Raw genomic sequence first — 22,966 nt, forward strand, 5'->3', positions numbered from 1 at the left:
TAAGCCATTTTAAGAGAACATGTGAAATAAGTGTACCAAAATACCATATAATATGATAAACATCTGAAAGATGTAGATGGGATTTATATTCCTAGCAAATGCTCGTGGGTATTTATATTAAATGAACCCCACTGTTAGTTTCTTAAAAGAGTTTTTTCTTTCTTTTTTTAAATTGAACAAAAATATTCCAAAGTTTTATTTTATTATATTTTACCCTTCAGTGAGGAGTGGTTGCTCTCTGTTAAAGAAGAAGGCGGTAATCCTATTTCTCTTGCAGCCAGCACAAGAGGGAGGTTCAGAGGTCTTTCCTGAAAGGTTTAGGCAAAGATAACAAAGTGTCGGGGAAAGCTACAGGGCAGGGCTGAATGGAAAAGTAGGTTTGTAATCTCAAATTCAATATAAAAGATCGAAAGCGTCACATCATCAGAGTCAGCGGTGAGCCTCTCCATCAGAATGTTATATGTGCCATGGAATTCAACATTGTGATTGTATTATGATATATACATTATACATCTCTCCCTCTCTCTCCCTCTCTCTTTCTCTCTCTGCCTCTGTCTTTCTCTTTCTTTGTCTTTATATATACCTTCATAGAAAATAGAACACTTCCAAGGTCCATAAGGAAGTCTTGCTTGACTTCAACCAGAGAAACTATTTGAAACATCACCTGCTTCCAACCCCCACACCATCCACCTTAAAAATATAAAAGTCTTGTCCTGCATAGACGTTTTAAATCAGGGAGAAAGCATGGCCCCCAAATCAAATACACAAGAGATCCAATCCAAGGCTTGGGATTTGTCCTCTAAATGATGATTTTGCTTTTGAAGGTGGATATGGAGGATAAAGAATGGATATCCGTGGCTAGTGTTTAGTGCATGCTCATGCAATGCCAGAAGGCATGAGCTTCTTTGCATACATTAGTTACACATTTAATCCACCCTCTGCCCCTCAGTTCTTTGGATCTTATCCAGTGACACTGAAGGTAGTCAATATTCTTTGAATGAATAGATCCACAAATTCCTGTGTCCAAGTTGTGGAAAGCAAAGCGTAGAGGGGTGAAGTTAACATGTCTAAGGTCAAATAGCTGAAAGTTGGAGGATCCAGTCCCAGATTCCTTCTCAGTCCAGACACATAAACTCATGCCATTGCTTCCCTAGATATAAGGCAGTAGCTGTTCAAATGTTGGAGCATTTTGTGATTGTATTATGCTATATACATTATACATCTCTCTCTGTCTGTCTCTCTCTTTCTCTCTTTTTTCTCTTTATATATATATATATCCTCACAGAAAACTCATGAGGATTATTTAAAAGGCTTTTTCGTGGGTCCATAATATTATGAATGGGTAGTTCTGGAGTGGGGCCCAGAATTCTTCATTTTCAACAAGCTTCCCCAGGTGACTTAGATAGAGGTGTTGGAAGGCAATACCTGAAGATAGTCTGATGTACTATGAGTACATGTGAATCTCTCTACACCTCCAACTGTAGGCAAATCTGTTCATCTTTCAGACCGCAAAACCTGCATCTTGCTAAAGGCGACCAAGAACCTCTTAATGAGGGTGGGCCCCCTCACCCCACCCACCCTCCTGAGTCTCTGAACCTTGAATTTTTAGACCTGCAAGGCCACCAAATTCAGTGCCTTCCTTCGTTCAGGTGCAGTAAATTTCATCCCACAAATATGACACAGTGAAAAATTGACAGAAGAAGTTGGGCTTGAATATAAGTCTCCTTAATTGAAGGACCCCATTGACTAAAAGGCTTGTAGTTGCCACATTGGTTTTCATATTGCCCAATCTTGCTTTTTATGTAGAGTATCCCAGAAAAATGGAAATTGTTGACTGTATATGCATAAAACCTTGACATAGGCCACGTGCTTTCTGGAACATAGTCTCATTTGTTTTTCTGTGACCCTAGAGGGGGCAGGTGTTGTCACTCCTTTTTCAAAAACAAAGAAATAGAGACTTAGGGAGAGTAAGAGACTTGTCCAAGGTCACACAGCATCATGTCTGCCACCCAAATATTACCAACTCAATTCTCGCCCTCTTCTCATTAGAGCCATGAATGACATAATTGCATTAAAGATGACCCCAGGACTACTGGATGTTTTTCTTTCTTCATTTTTAGAGCTGGACTTTTAGAGCACCAAAAGATTTTCTTGTACGCTTTGCTAATGTACTACTGTTGAGTTTCTAGATGAATAAGACTTTCTCCAAGAGATTTTCTATATTCCCCTCTGGCTGAATTATGTATCCAAATGGCATTCAATCAGAGAACTCACCCATTTTCTTTTAATTGTATGGTTTATCCTTTTTCTCCCCTACAGAACTAGGAACTCCCTGAGGGCTCAGGGTGTATCTCATTCTTCCTTTATCCTTCACTCACGTGTAGCAGATGTTCTTTATACAAGCAGGATCTCTTTAAATGGTAGCTGAGTGGGTTACAGAGTAATTTGTTCCTCTAAGAATAAACATGGGAAACTATGGCCCACAGGCCAAATCTGACCCACTATTTGTTTATATAAATAAAGTTTTATTGGAACACAGCCACATTTATGGTTTGTTTGTTTACACATCACCTATGGTGCTTTTATGTGCAACAGAGGCTGCATGGCCCACAAACTATTCACTCTATGGCCCTTTAAGAAACAGTTTATTGTCCCTGTCTAAGTAAAGAGCAAATTAGAAAGAAAATGCAGGCATTTCTGTTTTCAGAGTATATTTCTTAGTGTTTCCATTTCCTAACATATACTTACTCCCCTCCCACCCACCAGTGCAGGAAATTTGGAACTCAGAAATAACATGAATCATGTCAGTTTGCAGAAATTGTGTACTTTATGTGACAGGATTCTTTGATTGTTGAATTTATGTGAATAGACATATCAATGTTCACAGAAAAATGATATCTACATGTCTCAGTGTATCCTGGAAAAAAATCAGTAGTCCTAGAACAAAACCCTTGGAACCCTCATCTCTTTGAAGCATTCATACAAAGAAAGACACAATTAGTACAGAAAATCTAGGGATGATCGCTGAGATCAGTTCCATCCTAAATTCATCACCCATTTTCTGCAATTGCATTGTGCTTTTGGAAGTTTTCTTAGGTCTGGAAAATTAGAATAATGTATAGAATTGCCACTTGGCTAGTTTAAATCTTGAATAATATGTTAGGACGGAAATCTTTGAGCTAGGTAACATTGAGGCTTCAATACAAAATATCAATATTGTTTTTCTTTATTTTTTGGTTATGAATATTCATGAGATACAAAGCTGATTGTCACCCATTTTGCCCAAGATGTGAAGGCCAGATTCATACCGGCAGTATGCCCATTACCACAAACTGCATTTGTACACTGTGTCCCCCACCCAATTATTCCCAACCTCCCTCCACCTCGCCCTTTCCTCCCCCCCCCCACTCCACTTTGTAGCCCAGGGAATGTTCCCTTCCTCTGTAAGACCAACGCACTACTGTGGTCTTCCTTTCCTTCCTTCTTTCTCTATGAGCTCCCACTTATGAGTGAGGATGTGTGGTATTTATCCCTCTGTGCTTTGCTTATTTCACTCAATATAAGTTTCTCCAGGCTCATCCTTGTTTTTTTTTTTTTTTTTTTTTAATTGATATTTAGGTTGGCCTCAATTTCTGAGTGGGACAGAGAATTAAAGAAAACCAGAAGGTCAATGTGGGGTTAGGAGAAAGCTGTAAGAGTCACCACTGGAAAGGGGATATCATTGGCTGTGTCTTATCTGGGGATTTATAAAGATGGAGGCTTGTTGGTATCACCCAAAGCAACAAGATGGGAGAGAGCTGTCATGAAGACTGCATGAGGGCATCTGCCACCTGTTCCTGTGGTTCCTCTGGCTTGTGAGAGAGTCTGAAGTTAGAGGACAGGGCAGGACTTCTAAAGCTGTCCAGGAATCCCAATGCTGACAGAGGGGGATACCCACCTAAAAGGAGGGTTGGAAACATTGACCACTGACAGCAGCCTTGAACACATAGGACCCTGGGCCATAATGGAAGTTGATAGGGGATAGCTAATCACTGTCCTAAGTGACCCAGGCATGCTACCCCAACAAACTCCATCACATCTACACAAGTCATTAGTGGTGCCTGGGCCCCAGCACAATGAGAGAGAAAGCAGAGGGGCGCTTTTCACCACCAGGAAGCATCCAGTTTCTTTTTTTTTTTTTTTTTTTTTTTAAAAGATGACCGGTAAGGGGATCTTAACCCTTGACTTGGTGTTGTCAGCACCACGCTCACCCAGTGAGCAACCGGCCATCCCTATATGGGATCCGAACCCGTGGCCTTGGTGTTATCAGCACCACACTCTCCCGAGTGAGCCACGGGCCGGCCCAGGAAGCATCCAGTTTCATGAGATGTCTCTATCTCCTTGGGCCCTTCTCCTAGCCCCTAAAGAAGCAAAGCCCAATAGGGAAAGAAAGAGGAAGGTCTAGAGGTGACCATCATCCTACTGATCCTGCAAACTGCCAGAGCGTTTGGAGTAAAGAGCCAGAGAATGCCCTCTGCCTACTGCTGGTCCACTGAGCCACAGGTCTGTAGTGGTAAGGCAAGATGTTGAATCTCATTGATCTGGAAACTTTAAAATGGACTGGCCTGAGCTTTAATAACCAAGTAAACAGAAAGCTGTTGCATCTTCTTTAGATGTCATTAAGGGATTTGATCCAGGGGATTGCAATGTTGGGCTCTCAAGTCCTCTGCCACTCTGCTTCCCATGGGCTAACTGAGCATGCTGAAGAAGCTCTCAGCCCCTCTGAATCCCAGTTCCTTTATCATAAAGTGGGCACAATGATAGAATTTTCCTGTCTGAGTCATTGGGTAACACAATGAAACATAATGTTTGCAGAGAGTTTAACAATGTTTATTAAGTGGCAACCAGGTATCAGGCACTGTGGTAGATGCTGATCATAATAATAATCATGGGTCAGGAATTATCTTAAGCACTTATGGGTATTGACTGATTTGGGTAAGTGCTAATAGTATTCCTATTTTCTAGGTAAAAGAAATGAGGCCTAGAGAGGTTAAGTATCTTGCTCAAGGACACAGAGCTAGGAAGTAGTGGAGCTGGAACTCAAACCCAGATAGTGTGATCCCCAAATCCATAAATGTTTATTGTTATTGTTATTGTTTTTATATTTTGAACTTCTTGTTTCTGGAAATAAAAAGCAAAACTTTGGAACATGGAGAAGTGGAGAAAGAGTACTTTCTCCAGTCTTGTCACTCTGCCCTCTGATAAGTAGACACCAATCTCCAACCCTGCCTGATATATAGTAGGTGCTCAAAAAATATATTTGGAATGATTGAATGAGTGAGCACCTGCTTCAAACACAGTGAAATCCCTATTCCCAAGTGTCTGTGGGCTTGCTTCAGAGACACTGCTATGGCCCAAATTGTGCCCCTCTTCTAAATTCATATGTTGAAACCCTAACCCTCCAATGTGATGGTATCGGAGGTGGGAATTTTGTCAGGTAATTGACTTTAGATAAGGTCATGAGGGTGGAACCCCCATGTGGGGATTAGTGTACTTATGAGAGGAGTAAGAGATACCGAAACTGTTGTCTCTCTGCCATGTGAGGACATAGCAAGAAGGCGTCTATCTGAAAGCCGGGATGAGAGCCTCACGAGGAACTGAATCTGTCCACACGCTGATCTTGGACTTCAGCCTCCAGAACTAAAAAATAAATATTGTTTAAGTCACACAGTATATGGTATTTTGTTATAGCAGCCCGAGAAGACTAATACAGACACCTTGACAGCCCGTCTCCTTTACTGATGTGTTAAATATCTGGACCCTTGCATGCTTATCCTATTTTTCCAATGATTAAAAAAAAAGGGGGAAAGGAATTTGGAGTCAGCCCCTCTCTGTCCTCCAGCCCTTCTCCTTTCAGAGGAATTTCATCATTCAGGTAGAGCATTGAATGTACTGGAGTTGAGAAAAATTGATGTATTTCTTAAATCTGGCTGTGGAGGAATCAGCACCACTGAGCTAGGAATGAGGCATTAACTACATCCAAAGCTGCGTGATTAACTTATTTGTTTGTTACAGAGCTAAAATGGAAAAGCAGGAAGCTGGGAGAATCTGCACGATGCCCATTTTGAAGTAGGATTGTAAGAAAACCTGAAATGTGGGTTTTAATTCACATTCCTCAGGCTTACCATTATTATTATTTTTAATGGAAAATAACTTTTCACAATCTTGCTTCATTTTAAAGGGAGACTGTGCAATATTGCCTAATGCAGGGTGTGAAGTTGATGTAGCACAGGTGATTTTCTCCCCCTGTTCTTCGGTTCTTTGTACACATTCAATATAGTTACATTTTTGCTTAGAACGTATATATTTTCCCCCTGAACTTTTCTCGATTGCTTTTTTATCAGGTTTACAAATCAAATCAAATAGGTATATTGCAGAGCTCTGTGATATTATTTTCTGAGCTTATAGTACAATGTATTGAATTATGCCAGCCCGTGCTCTGCCCCGGCTATTCTCTGCAGATTGAGAGAGAGGAACCGTGGACCCCGTAAATTCACTCGGCACCCAGCATTACTGGCTAAATCAAGACTGCTATTCAGGCTGCAAGAAGAGAAAGAGCAAGTGTTTGTTACACAAATCAATTTGGTTCAAAGTACATCGTAGTGAGTGCTCAACCATCGCTCACATAATATTGTCAACTTAATCAAATAATGCCTCAAAGACACTCAGAAGCTTTTCTCTCAGAAAAATAACTTGATTGGTGGAAGAGGGAGAAGCAGCTGGCTATTCAAAAGTACACTTTTTATTTATCACTGTGAAGAGTTTTGTGCGTGGAGGGAAGGAAGCCTGCAGGAGAGAAAAGATGCTAAATATCGAATAGGCTGACTGTAGGGCAAATCATGCTTCATTAGCATTCATTCTTGAGTGTTGGGTTTCCATACCTGGATGGCACAATTGGAAATGGTCATGGCAAAAGAAAAAGCTGAGCCCGAAGAGGTTGCCCTGAATGATCCAGTAAAAATTTGCTGAGTGCCTATATGTGCCACAATAGAGGGCTTTAAAAATGCATTTAAAATAGTGTTTATCATTCAGCTGTTCATACTCTGGTAGGATAGAGAGGTATGTAAGCTCAGCATGGTTTTCTTCTCAGTCCTCTATCCCAGACCCATTAGCCAGTTCCACACTTTGCTTTTAAACTGCCAGTGAATGGCAGCATTCAGCACTATAGCCAGCAATCCTTTGTCTCAACTCGGATAGGGAAGAAGCACATAGCCTTTCATAGTGGTCCCTATCCATGTCTGTGGTGCATGGGTGTCTCTGTATACTGCAGGGAGCTTGTAAATTTCCTGAAATTGAATGCAAACTGCAGGTGTATGTGAGCCTTTTCCCCCATAGAGTGGGTCCACACGTTCTATAAAACCTTCAATGCATCCTTGAACACAGAAACAGGTAAAAATCTTGTATTTACAGGGTAAAGGGAAATACCTCCAAATAACAACAGTAATGATGATAGCAACAAGTCACAGCAACAAGTCACCCTAAAAAATCTTGTATTTACAGGGTAAAGGGAAATACCACCAATTAACAACAACAATAATGATAGCGACAAGTCACAGCTCTACCCTTAGTGGAACCAACTGCCTGAGAGGCCTGTCCTTTGTGTGATAGATATTATCTTTAATTCTTACAACACCAACCAAGGAAGGTGTGAATATCCCAAATTTATTTCATTTAAAAACAATGTTACTTGAAACTTAGATACACAGAGTTGACTTAATCACATTTCTCCTTTCGAAAGACACTATAGCACCATCGTTGTTCAAGGACAGACTCTTTCTCTCTCTTTCTTTTCCACAACTTTCCTCCCTTTTAACCCATTTTCCACTCTCACTTTCCTGACCCACAACACACCATGGCTCTAAAGCAGCGCTGTACAGTAGAACTTCCTGCAATGATGGAAATATTCCGGACCTGGGCTTCTAGTGAGGGAGTGTGGTAGTTTTCTGTTGCTGCCATGACCACACACTTAGTGGCTCGAACAGCACAGAGGTATTATGTTATGGTTCTGGAGGTCAGCAGTCTGACTTGGGTATCATCAGACTAAAAAGGATTACAGCAGGCAGGATTACATTTCTTTCTATAGGCTCTTGATCCATTTTCTTGCCTTTTCTGGTTCCCAAAGGCCCCCTCCTTATTCGGCTTATGATCTCCTTCCTCCATCTTCAAAGCCGGTGATGGAGGGTTGTGTCCTTCTTAAATCACATCTCTCTGACACGGGCTGGTCTTCTCTTCCACTCCACTGGCTTCTTCCTACCACTTCTAAGGATCCTTAGAAGGGTCCTTTATGAATACATTGGGCCCACACAGGGAATCCAGGATAATCTCTTTATTTTATGGTCAGGTGATTAGCAACTTTAATATCAGCAACGTTAATACCTCTTTGTCATGTAAAGTAACCTATTCACAGGTTCTTGGGATTAGGACATCAATATCATTAAGGCTCCATTATTTTCCTACCACAGGGAGCCACCAGCGACCTGGTCCCTTAAACACTTGGAATATGGCTAGTGTGACTGAAGAACTGAGTTTTTAATTTGATTCAACTTTAATTTAAATGTAAGCACTGATAATTTGATTCAGTTACAGAAACATTTGAAGTGTGTTTCCAAAACCTTGGGTATTCAACTGTCAATTTTTCAAAGCCTAAATACAGACCAAGAAAATTTAGTGTCCATATTTAGATGATGAGCTATTAGTGTATAATGTACATTAGATTTAAAGATTTAAGACAAAAACCAAGAATATAAAATACATTTTACATTGATGGCACATTGAAATAATATTTTTAGATGAATTGGGGCATTATTAATATATTATTTAAATTAATTTCACGTCTCTTTTTACTTTTTTTAAATGTGGCTTCTCAAAATTCTAAAATTACATATATTGCTCACATTTTATTTTTATCTAAACTAGTTTATCAGTATCCTTGAGCTATATCTAGCGCTGTGTTATGAGTACATTAATTTCCATTAAATATAAATCTTAAATTATTTTTAAAATTCACCAAATATAATTTGGTACAGTTCTTGTTTTATTTTGAATTGTTGTCCTCTCTCTCTCCTGAGTATTGTACTTCAAAATCTCTAATTTTTGTCTATTCTGATGTCTGTTGACAACTTCACTATATACTCACTGAATACGCATTGACTATATTTTACTCTCTAGGACCCTAGGGCCACAGACCACCCTGTGATGGAAAATTTTTATCCCAACTTGCAGCTAAGTAAGCTGAGTCTCAGAAGGCTTTAAGTACAGTCATGTGCCATGTAACAATGTGTTGGTCAAGGATGGACTATATAAGACAGTGATCCCATACAATTATAATGGAGCTGAAAAATTCTTATCGCCTAGTGACATTGCAGTCATTGTAACATGGTAGTGCAACACAATACCTTTTCCGTGTTTGGATATGTTTAGATACACAAATACCATTGTGTTACAATTGCCTACAGTATCAATACAGTAACTTGCTATACAGATTTGTAGCCTAGGACCAATAAGCTATACCATACATCCTAGGTAGGTAATAGGCTACACCATCTAGCTTTGTGTAAGTATACTCTACAATGTTCACATAATGACAAAATTGCCTAACGTTGCATTTCTCAGAGCCTATCCCTGTCATTCAGCGATTCATGACTGCAGCTGACTAATACATGATGGAACTAGGGTTTTAACCCAGAGATATCTAGCCATAAATATCTTTTACCTGTTCTTCTAGTCCCAGTTACCTAGTCATCACCAAGAGGTGCCACACAGGTAGACTCAACAATGTCCACATAAGCTCAGAAAAAGGAAACTAGGGTGGGGACAGAATTTGAAAGGCGCATATTTCTACAAGACTATGCGTATTCTCTCAAACAGTCATTCCTGGATTGGTCGATATCAAAATCCAATTTCACCAGGATTAGCCTTAAGTTGCTCAGAGCTATTCATTGAATTAGGAACGATTATAGCAGAGGGAGCCCCGCAGTTCTTTATTAAGGTCTTTGTGGAAGCACTAAGTGATCTTCAGGAGATTAAAGTGCCGGTGGTGTTTTCTTAACATTTATAGCCTGCACCGATACCTGGGGAGTTTGTTTATTAAGAAAAATTCTGTGGCAAACATCCCACTGTCTAATAGGGGCTTTGCGCTGGGCTAGAGGAGAAGCTGGCATCATGGTCCTAATGAGCTTATTTGGGAACCTCTGCCAAGCGCTGCTTGGAAACCCACCTCTTGAGGTTAATGGACTTCCCATCCACGTAGGGTCCTGCAGCCTTTTCTGCACATTGAGGAGGCTGCATCTCAGAGTTGTACACATCCGTGGCCTTAGAAATAAAGAACAAAAGCTGACGGTTAGTAATACTCTGAATAATAATAATGATGATGATAATGCCTCCTCTTTATTCATTTATACCATAGATATGTACTGAGAACTCCCCTTGTGCTCCAAATCAGCAATTTCAATTGGAGCAATTTGAATTTGAAACTCAGAAGACATTTTTGGTTGTTGCAACTCAGGAGTAGGCTACTAGCATCTGGTGGGTGGAGGTCAGGGATGCTGCTAAGCATCCTCCAGTGAACAGGATGCTCTCCCCTTCCCCCCTTCATCAAAGAATGAACCATCCCAAAATATCAATAATGCCAACACTGTGAAACCCTGCTGCAGTGGTAGGGTAAGACAGTGAATGGAGAAGCCACAGTCTCTGCTGTCATGGAGTTACATTCAGGGGCGGGGGTTGAGGCAGGCAATGCACCAATTCACAGAAGCGTATAATATAAGGGTGAAAAGGGGTATGTGCTATGGCAAAATCAGCAGGCAAGGAGAGAGGGAATGCTGAGCTGAGCTGTTGTAGATAACGGGGCCAGTGAAGGTCACTCTGATGGGTGGCATCTGGGCAGAGACCTTATCGGCAAGAGGGAGAGTCACATGGATGTCTGGAGAAAGAGTCTTCCAGGCAAAGGGAATGACAAGTGCAAAGACTGAAGAGGGATCCTGCAGAGTGTTGTACAAGGAAAAGCAAAGAGGCTAATGAGATAGAAGGGGGAAATGAGGGCAGGTGAGCGGAGAGGTGGTCAGGGCCAGAGCACCTGAAGCTCATAAGCCATGGTGAGGGCCAGATTGGAGGCTTCTGCAAGGGAGATGTCCCAGCCAGTTTTGTGAATTTCCTCAATTTCCTCCAATCTCTGAGTAGACCAATGTTCATTTGCTGGGTTGCTATAAATCCCCTTGTGATCTCCCACATATGGACATGAGGTGCATTTTCAATTCAGGTGGATCCCACTTTGGAGCAAAAATAATAACTTACATATATAAAAAAAAAAAAAGACATGGATGAATCAAGAGTTCTTTCAGTGATTAATTCCCACTGATCCTTGACAGGGACCAGCCTTGGGGAATACAATTTCAAATCCAGTAGTCCCAGCCCTTCAGGAATACACATTCTAGATGGTTGGTTCTTTTAGCAAGTTTCCTAGCTTTTTCACAGTTTTTTTTATCCTTAGAAATTTTACTCTGTGTTTTTGCCACAAATTCCAATGAACCTTTCACAGATGCTACGACTACTTAGGAATTTGTGTGCAGCACAGTGGTAGGCACTGGGAATCCACGGACAGGGTCCTTGTCCTGGAGGGTTGATGGCCTTTCAAGAGGTTGATGAAGTGCTTCTCAGCCTGACCAAAGGGCATCATTGCCACCAAGACCAAGTTCAGAAAAGTAGTCTCGGAGACAGAGAAAGATAAGTACCGCATGTTCTCACTCATATGTGTGAGTTTAAACTATAAATAAACTGAACTTTCAGAAGTAGAAAGTACACAATCAACTTTGTTACAGTAAAAATAAATTTAAAAAATTTAAAAAAGAAGTAGAGAGTAGAATTGTGGTTACTAGAGGCTGGGAAGGGGAGTGTGAGTAGAGAAATAAGTTTTAGTGGTGTACAGTAGTGCTAGGCATCTATAGTTAACAATAACTTATTGTATGTTCTCAAATGGCAAGAAGAGAGGAGCTCAAATGTTCTCATCACAAAGAAATCATATATTTTTGTGAGGATGAATTTGCTAACTACCCTAACGTGATCATCATACATTGTGTACTTGTATTAAAATATAACTTTGTGCCCCATAAATATGAACAATCAATATTTGTCCATTAATAAATAAATAACTTCCTAAGAAAAAAATTTAAAAATAGAAAAGAAAAGTAGTCTAGGAGACTGGGCTGTCTAATGAAAACCTCTGGTCTACTCTGTGTTTGGAGTCCTCATTAAAGTGACCCTTGCTGACAGATGGGATTCTGGAAGGGACATTCTTCCTTCTTCTGGACCTGGTTCGAGGGCAGCTCTCCCAAGAGCCTCATGCTGCCTGAAATGGTAGAAAACGCACCCACTACTTAATAACAGGTATTTGTACCAGATGCACTTTTGGTTTGTCTGTTTAGCAGGAGACTGTAGTGGATTGAATAGTGGCCTCTGAAAAATATGTTCATGTTCTAACCTCCATAAACTCTGCATGAATGTGACCTTATTTGGAAAAAAAAAAAAGGTCTTTGTAGATATAATTTAAGTTAAGGATCTCAAGACAGATCACCCTGAATTTAAGGTGGTTCTAAATGCAACAACTAGTGTCCTTATAAGAAGAGAAAAGCAGAAGAAGATTTGAGTCTGAGACACAAAGTGGGAAGAAGGCCATGCAAAGATGAAAACAGAGATTGACGCCTCCCAACCTTAGGCCAGGAATGCCTGAAGCAACCAGAAGCTGTAGGGACCACGTGTGACCGTCCCCCAGAGCCTCCTGAAGGAGAGCAGAAGCGAAGCAGTCCCTGCCAGCCTCTTTTTTTTTTAATTTATTTTTATTTTTATTTTTTTGTCTTTTTTGTGACCGGCCGCACCGCGCTCAGCCAGTGAGCGCACCAGCCATCCTTATATAGGATCCGAACCCGCGGCGCGATGGGAGCGCCGCTGCACTCCCAGCGCTGCACTCTCCCGAGTGCGCCACGGGGCCGGCCCCTGCCAGCCTCTTTATTTTCAATTTCTGGGCTCTGCAACAGTGAGAGAATAAAGTTCTGTTGCTTTCAGCCACCAAGTTTTGGTCATTTGTCAGGAAACAAAACACAGAGACTTAAAACACAGGCTTATTCTAAATGGGCTTTCCCAGAAAGTTTCCAGAAAAGGGGGAAGAGAAAGAGCTCGGGTCAGTGTCAGCACTAAGAATGATGACACTGCGGTGCCTCAGGCTCTGTGGTAGTTGCTCCGTATGCCTCCTTCTGCATTTTGTCTGTGCCACAAGCCTATGAGCTTGCTACTGTCATCATCCTCTTACAGATGAGGAAACTGAGGCTCAGACAGGTCAAGTGACGGCATAAGTAATAGAGATGGGCTCACACAAAGATCTGTGCGATTCAGAAACCCTGGTTCTTTGTGCTAATTACACCCATAAACAGGCATGCTCGGTTTGAAAGAGATTTTGTTCGTTCTCAACCTTTGTGTCCTGACACTTTTCTTCCTTTTCCACAGACCCACAGTGGTCTGAAACATTTTGGGTTTATTTTGCATATTATGTGTTTTCTTTAAAAATTACTTTTAACACACAGGTATTGCCACATCACAATTTATGGGCATTTTTGTATATGCGCACACTACAAAATGATTAATTGAGCGTTGTATGTTTTTATCAAAGGACACAACGCAAAGATTTCTCCGAAGTCCTGTTTGACTAGAGATGATTAATTTTAGTTTTCACATGAGCGGCATAATGTTATTAATCATTTAATATGTTTAATCATAATCTCTGTAATTCCTAATTAGGTTTATTAAACTGAAACATCCAGCAGTTGTGCACACATCCAAATCTAAGTCTTTTTCTTAGGATGAGAAGGAGCTCATTTTAATTTTGCATTTAAACAGCAACTTCTAATCGGATGGGGAAAAATGGACTGGAAGCTAGAGTCTTAGCAGGTGCTTCTGCAAATTTAGCGTCTTGTAGTAGAGTACTAAAACCCTTTACCCTTCTGAAAAGTGACAATCTCACGATTCAAGGTCACTTGCGTGTTGTGGACATGGAACCAAACGTCGTATTACCAGCACAGAAAACATAGTTCCTGCTCTGTTTCAGTCTCAGTGTTATAATATTGTTCTCCCTCTGTTACTTGAAGATGTCAAAGCTGATCGTTCATTCATTCATTCTTTAGTTTATGCAAGCACCCCTTATTCATTCTTTCATTTAGTCAATGAGCCTGCCAGCCACTAAGCAGATATTCATCATTCTTGCCCTGTGCTGGTCACATCACCCTCCTGCTGTTATCCTTAAGTGGCTTCTCATAGCATGTAGGATGAAGTTCAGACTCCTGCTTTGAACACAGGATGCTTTGTGACCCAGCCCCCTGCCTGCCACTGTAATCTGCTTTCCTTCATACATGCCCTTCTGACCATCGGCGCTAAAATCCACATACACTCCCCTGAATCCAGAACATCATTTCATATCTCTGCATCTTTGCACAGGTTTTGCCCTCTCTTGGTACAGTGTCAGCAACAGCCTTCCTCACCTCATCTCTTAGACATCTTCCACTTAAAATGTAACAACTGAAGAACTGGCAAGCCTTGCTGATCCTGTAACTGTGCTGTGTATTCCTGATTTAAAGTTGCCTAGCTCTTTGTGATTTACTCTCATCCCATCACTTAACAGTCTGTATTACAATTCTCTTTTTCTACCTCTTTCTCTTCCACTAAACTGGGAACTGCATGTGATTTGGAGGACTGACCAGCAGATAGCAGTTTCTCAGTAAGATGTCTTTAACAAGCAAATGAGAACTTTTTCATCATGTTTCCTAAGAGCAGTTCACTCTGCTCTTTTGACATCTTTTTAAATCACCATCACTCTAAAAAATTCATGACTTTCCATTTATTGAATGTATTCCATGTGCCAAAAACTCTGCCAGGGTGGTAAACATTATTGCATTCAATCTTCACAAAGCCTGTAAGGTGTGAACTTTTATTGTTTCTCACTTTCCAGTTAAGAAAATTATCATTACCTCCTTCCTGTTTACTCCAACAGAATAGCAAAAAATGACTAGGTACATTGTTGTTGTTATCATCATGACATTGCATTTGAAAGTTGAAGAAGTCATCTGGGGGCTTTTGGTACCACATCAGCTCAGAAGAATGGTGTACCAGTTACATGAAGATCTTGACTTCAGAATACAATTCAGGGTATGTTAGTAAGGAGAATGCTAATGAACTCTTCCAGTAAATACCAGGGCTGATGAGAAAGTTGTTAATTATGCCCATGTTATTTGGGTGTTTATTTTATATTTCAATTTGTAAGATTGCCTCCTTCTCTAAGTCTTTATTATTTTACACCTGGCTGCCTGCATTGATAGTTTTGTCCCAGTTATATGCTTCTAAATTGCTTACAAATGGGTGAGGATGATTTCTTGCTCATGAATTTATAGGCTTAGTGGTAAGCCTACTACATCATAGTGACAAAGCAGCAGGTGTCTGACGCGGATGGCCTGCCTCTACTGCCACCTACAGGCAGCATGTGCTAATTGCAGAAAAAATATTTTAAAATGAAGTACTCAAATGTTAAAACTCTAGGACTAAGAATATAGAAATGGCTATAATGATACCATATGTTACTGTGATTTTTCTCCTAGTTTCTGACTATATATGGTGTCAATGTTATATCATGTTACCCAGGCTTTTTCTGGCGATGTGTGGGTGGGAGGAGGTGGAGTAATGAATTCTGCTTATAATGTTACATTGTCTACACCAACATCATTCAGCAGAACTTTCTGCAGGGATGGAAATGTTCTATGTCTGCATTGTCCAATATGGAAGCACTAGCTACATGTGGATATTGAATACTTGAAATGCAGTGAATGCAAACAAACTAAATTTTGCGTACTATTCAACTTTATTTCACTTAAATTTAAATAGTCACACGTGGTCAACTATTGTGCACAGCACAGGTTTATATGCTTAAGAAACTAAAAGTCAAGAGCTTAAAAAAATAAGTCAATCAGCTGATTACTTGGAATTCAGAATGCCAAAGAGCCTTTTCAAATTTTTCTTACTGCATCTATTAATATTTTATTTTACATCTCAGTCATTACATAGGCATATCTCAAGGTTCTGAACAGCATCAGTTAAGGAATATACTCTCCTTCTTTGATTGATTTTTACCCTCTTCTTGATAAGGTTTTCACTCCCTATTCCCACCCTCTAACACCTCCTAGCACCCTTTTCTAACTTTATTTTTCTCCATAGTGCTTATTTCCTTCTTCCAACTCTATATTTATTTATTAATGGGTTCTATTATCTGTCTTCCCCTAGGAGGATTACGCTCCATGCTGTTAAGGATTTTGTCTGCTTTACCCACCGCTGAATCCCAGATCCATGATGCACACCCAGTAGATGCTCAAAAAATATTTGTTGAGTGAATGAATGAATGAATGACTCAGCAGTTTCTTCCCTTTCCTTCTTCCTTTGTTCTGGTCTTTCCCCACCGTTCAGGGGAAGAGCACATATGTTGGAACAGAGCATTTGGGTCCACTCAGAGCCTCTTTGCTCTCTTCTTCTTCTGTTAGCAGACAGATGATGCAGCACCCACGGATGGCCAGCCCCAGACACAACCTTCCGAAAACACGGAAAACAAGTCCCAGCCCAAGCGGCTGCATGTCTCCAACATACCCTTCAGGTTCCGGGATCCAGATCTGCGACAAATGTTTGGTGTAAGTATTGCCTTTCTTCTCTGCAGTGCCCACTCTGGGGGACCCAGAGTCTTCCCTTCTCATGTAAGTTCTCGGTATTTACAATACCCAGGTGAGATGTGGGGAAAAGGCACTTTAGGGCCTAATCTGTGGGTATATTGTAGCTAGGAACTCTATGGTTTTAATATAAATTTATCTGCATATTATCACCATGTTTCCACTTTGCCAAATGGTCTTTTTCTAATAAGTAAATTGAATATCCAATGGAAATTTAACTCCTAGATTACCCACTGTTGAAAAAAGCCCACTGATATTCCCAAATCCAGAGGCCTGAGACCCCATGTTATAGCTAAAATAAACCTTATGAGTCATCTTGGTTCTGCTTTCTATGACAGTTGCCATATTATCCAGAAGAGTGACTCATGACATATTCCTGCATTTCCTGCTCTTTCCCAGGCACTGTGCATTTAGATTTCAGATGTAGCTGCAGAGAAAAATTAGTTCTGCATAATGCTTAGTTTTAAAAAACAAACAAGAAAAAAATCCCTACCAATTTCTGAGTCTGACTTGATTCCTGCAACACGCATTCTCCTGGAGTCAGAGACAAGGATTCAGAGGTACTTTGATGTTATATGCCGCAGAGGATGGCCTTGCCCAGGCACCGTCGTGAAACATAGAGCAGAACAGAGGCCACCACGAACCCCCAGAAAAGAAGTGATAGTGATGGCTCCTCCCAGGGCATGGTGACCTTGATTCTTTTTCTGGAAGATATCTATATTATTCACCAGGGAAGTGATGAGTTTGCCACTTCTCTGGGCTCAGTTCCATCAAACGACAAAGCAATGACAGGACTTAGAGATCATTCGTTTTTGCAGATATAGTCAGGCTGTTTGTCCATGACATCCGGGCAATGTAGCAAGTATCTGTGGAATCAATGAAAATAACTACATCCTTAACATTTAACTTGGAGCAAAGGTGGGCTGCTTGGAGACACTTGTTCTAAGAGTTTGTGAATGGATGCATATATTACAAAAGGACTAAGAGATGTCTACATTGAATGTTTCATTCTGAGCAAAATTGGTATCATTCTTCATTTGAAAAGGGATGTTTGTTACTTAAGGGCTCTGTGATCAGGGGGTGAGCATTACACCTTTTATTTAACACATAGGATGCTTATCAAGTATGCATCTGACACAAAAGCAGAACAAGCATCCTAATATTTAAGATACCCAGACTTGAATCCTGACATTTCAGAAGAAAAGGTCAGCTTTTGCACTTTTATCTCTCTCATTTGGTAATAACCTTGAGTCCAGCCCTCTAACTCTTGCAGAACAGAGATACCCTCGGGCACTTTCAGGTCAAAGATGACTTTGAAAAGTGCAGAGCGTTCAAAGTTAGAGTCGAGGTTAAGTGTGTGTAAAGCAGTGAGCCCCAGCTTGAATGATGGGCAGCCAGAGGAATTATATTCTCTTTGCCATGTCAGGTTAGGAAGATGTCTTGCTCTTCAGTCTATCTTTCCTCATCAAGTGTCGTTGTGATGTTGACTTTGAATTTTGTCCCCTTAATGACCACCGTGGTGCTCTTTCACAGAGTGTCATTCATTGCAGAACACCCCAATCCTCACCCTTACAGGTGGTCTTCTTGCCCTGGTTTTCTTGATTATCTTGAAAATTACCAGAGGCTACAATGCAAAGTCAGAGAGGTATTCAAAATATTCATAGCTACATAGCTAGATATCACAGAGCAGGGATTCTGCTTGCACTAATACCTGAACCTCTCTATTCTTAGAAGGGTGGGTTGATGGCATGGAGTTTATACTAAAAGTTTATACCAAAAGTTTATGTTACCTGTGATCAAATCTTGATCAAAATTTACTGATTTCAGAGCCACTTTCTTTTTTAAAATCAAAATCTTCAAGTAAGTGAGAAGATGCCAATTTGACGAGACGGTAGATATACTTAGTATCCGTCAATTAGGAAAGTGCAGCATACATTCAGTAGGACTAAAATTAATTTTGTTCATCACAAACAGCATCGGTGTTTATTTAAAAAGTATGCAAGATTTTTTTGTAGGTTTTGTTCATAAAAATTATCAGGCACATGCAGATTCATGGACCCCTCGCAATAACTCTGAGGCCTCTGTAGTTTGCAACCACTGTTCTAAATAAGTGGAATTTAAACACTAAAAATCTGTTTCTCCTGGCCAAACATTGGTGGTTGCAAAGCCGTTCTTGTTATGTGATACATTTAGTAGCATGACTTACATTGAAAGGCATCTGTAAATATCCTGATTGGCTCTCCACACTGGAGTTTAAGGAATTTAACATGGTTTTCTCTTTCAGGTCATACGTACTATAAAAAACTACATTTTAATCCCAATTAAGTATTTCTCAAATCATTTGGACCTGAGACGTCTTCTCTCCTTTTGGTGCTATATTCTTTGTCCCCTCACTTTAGCAGGGGCTACAATAAGGACAATTACAAAGAAAAACACTCACAGAGATCCTTGTGCATTTTTTCCTTTTTCTCTTTAGTTAAATATGGGCATGGGAATATCAAAGTCAAATGCAAAACAAGACAAAAAAAGCAACCGTGTTTTTCAAACTGCCTAAAACTTGGCAGTGTTCATGACAATTTGTGTAACCATTAGTAATTCGACCATGACGTTGCAACTGTCTACTCGTTATCATCGGTGTCTCGTATTTTATTTCTAATCTGTGGCTTCAGCACTTCTTCATTGGGATTGGTGTCTTTTTAAAACATGAGTTGAAGTGCGGGTGAATGGATCTATTAGATATCAAGAGCATTGATTCAAGATGTTTCACTGGAAGGGATGTTGATCCAGGCCTTTGCTTCTTTCTTCTTGAGCTCTGTCTTCATGTTAGGAATCCTGCCTGAGTGTGCATTTCCATTACATTTGAATTCTTGATGATCCCATGAAAGGAATATATAGATTTCCACCAAATTAATTGCAATGTATTGCTCCTGAATAGAATGTTTAATTTAACCTAATATTTAATATTTAAACCTTTCTGGGTTTTAGGTGAGAGAAGTGGGTTATAATACATCCAGACCTCTGATACAACACATGCCATTATCGAATTTTTTCAGGAATAGTTGTCTCACATTTGCACAATACCCTTGTTGATGTCGCAGCCTTGCTTTTGTTATCAAAATACAGACACTCTGGGCAGGACAATGATCTACTCAAGTCGCTTTATTGGCTAGAAAAACAGATCATGTGACTTTCAGCAAATGCAAAAGAAGATTCCATGATCACTTTTTAGTAATAAAATAGAGGTGGGCTTGTGTGTAGCTTCGATGTGAATGCAAAATTCCTACCTGATGTTTTGGGTAATGAAGCTATTTGGGGAGGACCTAGCATGGTGCCTCCTATTTCTGCATTCCAAACATGAAGCCAACAGTGAGAAAAGCTGGAATGCTGCCGTTTCTCAGCCTCTATACACACTCTTTGATCTAACCTTTACTTTCATGTTTTATGATGTATCCGTTGAATATCCTTCGCAGATTTTCAGAGAAATATTATTTGATCCGAGAATGTCTAAAAATGCTTGGTACATATTTGCCCAAGTGCGTGCCTATGCGCTTCTGGATTTTGTTCTTGATACAGCTATCGAGATACCTTGTGTAGAGCTGAGGTGTCGTTGAACGCTGCTGAAGTTGCTGTTGAGCTATAACAAATGCTGGTTATGTTTGCGAATGAGTCGTGTCTATTTAAATTGAAAAAGTGCCAGCTGTGTTTACATCATTAGCACCAAACTTCCCAATTAAACTGTTGATACTATAAATATAGTACTCAACTGTCTTAGGAATGGGACTTACATCAGCATTCTTCTTAGGGCTTGTTTCACTGGCTTGGAGAACCATCACCCTAACGTCAACTGCCAAAGAAGCAAACATTTGAGACCATTTCAGGGCATATGGTGTCATTGTTTCATTTAGGGAATGACACATGCTAAGATTGCTTTTTGATTGGTTCTGTCTCAACCAGATCTTATTTTAAAGGAAGTGTTTTTGTGTTGACTGCTTAGAGAACGTTCTGTAGATGACATTTGCTTCATGATTTTAGAAGAAATCCTTTTCAAGCTTCTCTTTCCATAAATATACGTACTTATAGGCTCTTAAGGCTGAAATAAATATAATAGCATTTCTGTAGACTGACTATTCTAAGGTGGCTGTATTAAAATTACTGCTTCACAAAGCCAGAAGAATCTTTACTATAAAATTCAGTTCACTTGTAAATGGCAAAAACTTTATTTTCCAAATCTGAAAATTTTCTTCTTCTATTTTTAATGATTTTTCTTTGACCAAAACTAGGGTAATGAAAATGCCCTATGAAAAAATATTCTCTTCACCAAAAGAATATTTGAGTGCCCACAAAATGCAGGGTGAGTTAGCTGCACATCTTTTGGTATTTCCATTGTACGTACTAGCAATATATCCCTTCCGTCTCCTCTCCTGGTTGAGCCTTCTCTTCTTGGTTTCCTCCTATCCTTCTACTTCTCTGTGAAATAGAGAAGTCTTTCTGTCCAACAAGAAAAATGTAAGTCTGTGATCCTCTTGCTGGGTAAGGTACATATCCTGAGGAATGAGCAGATTTCTACAGTGTGGAATGACAAGCTTTGGGTTACTTTATCCCATAGTCAGAAGTGTTTTTATCTCAAGGTTTTGAGCTACTTATTTTCAAATGACTTATGCATATATTTTTCTGTCTTTCCAAGGAAGGTAGATTTCTCTGTATGTTCCAGAGGACAGGATCTGTATAGTCTAAATTTTTTTTCTTAGTAAAACTCTCTTGACGTTCACTCTCCTGCTCTCCTGATACTCTATGACTGAAGTACTGTGATCAGGCGAGCTGCCCCAGCTTCTCTGTGTTCTGATTGTTTTCTTTCTATCCTGCCCTCCCCACCCCCAATCACTTTGTCCTCTGCTACACAGAGGCATGCTTAATTTTCTCCCCCCAGGAAAGAAAAAGAAAATGTAGAATCTCCTAGGGTGATAACAAAGTATGCAATTAAAATCCAGAATGAAAAAGCAAATGGAACAGGACAGCTGAAAATAAAGGAAAGAGAAGATGTAAAGATTTATTTATGATGTTCTGTTTATTTTTTTAATCACCAAATTGGGCATTTGCTCTCATTTTGCAGTAAGGTAAAATTTTCATCTTATCTTCCCTGGGCCACATTTTACATGATTTTACATCATTCCCTCCTGCCTGCACTTACATAGTACAGACCATACTCAAAAAATGCCCAAACTACTTTATGTGATCTAAGAAAACCAAAAGGATTCCAAAGTCAGGGAAAAGGATCTTAGAATATGAGATGCTTCTAGTCCGCCATCTAGTTCTAGATGCTTCAGAGCCCACGTTCTTTTCTATAAAGTGTGAATCAAGAATTACTAGATGTGTATTTCTCATTAGATCTGCCAGATTAAAAAAAAAAAAGACACAATGGTTGAATTTGAATTTCAGATGAACTACAAATATTTTATTAAGTACGTCCCAAGTATGGTGTAGGATACACTTATCCTGAAAAATCTGCAATTTATGTTTGACTGGGCATCTATATTTCATTTGGTTACTCAATTTACTTGTAATCTGAAACTTTGTTTCTGGACTTTTTATAAAACTTATTCATGCTAATTGTTTAAAACCTATTTGTTTAGTAATATAGAGAATCATCTTGAGAGAAGTACATTTCAGCCTGAGGACTGATCACAATTATGCTGATATCTTGATTATGATGGTGCCTGGGTAGTGGAGCTTGCCTTTATATTTGTAGTTTATTTATCTCTTACAGTCTGGCTGCTCCTGGCTTGTATGTGAGCTAGGGGTCAAAACCCTCAACATCATATTCTAGTTGGACATGTTATTATCACATCTCACTTTATCAAGGATGTTTCTCCCAGTGGCTAGTGCAATAGCACAAGAGGTTCATTGTATATACTAGCCATTTTAAATCTTTGCTTATCAGTGCCTGGGAAAGTAATCATGCTCATATAAAGAAAGGAAAATAGAATTAATTTCTTGATTAATAGTTTGTACCAGGCCCTGACAGTCCACCTCACCTGATGGGATATGCTAAATAAGGAGATAATATGCGTGGTTATATTTTCTCTTGTTTGAAACACATCATTCAATAGTAGAACAACATAAATGTATATCCTTAAGATTAAAAGAGAAAAAATAATTCTGATTTGGGAACAAATTACAAGTGT

At 39.8% G+C, this 22,966-nt stretch overlaps 1 protein-coding gene across 4 annotated transcripts in view; it reads left to right on the plus strand.

The window, feature by feature from the left end:
• RBFOX1 (RNA binding fox-1 homolog 1) overlaps positions 1–22,966 on the plus strand; it is a 342,829-nt gene that overhangs the window by 200,085 nt on the left and 119,778 nt on the right. For 3 of the 4 annotated variants that reach the window (XM_063100620.1, XM_063100622.1, XM_063100623.1), the window contains exon 3: positions 16,605–16,748. In XM_063100620.1, the coding sequence (XP_062956690.1) occupies positions 16,605–16,748 (144 nt within the window). The remainder of the gene's footprint in view (positions 1–16,604; positions 16,749–22,966) is intronic. The other variant, XM_063100621.1, reaches the window with a different exon arrangement.

Source organism: Cynocephalus volans, chromosome 6 (genome assembly GCF_027409185.1).
Source record: "Cynocephalus volans isolate mCynVol1 chromosome 6, mCynVol1.pri, whole genome shotgun sequence".
In the NCBI taxonomy this organism is placed as follows: Eukaryota; Metazoa; Chordata; class Mammalia; order Dermoptera; family Cynocephalidae; genus Cynocephalus; species Cynocephalus volans.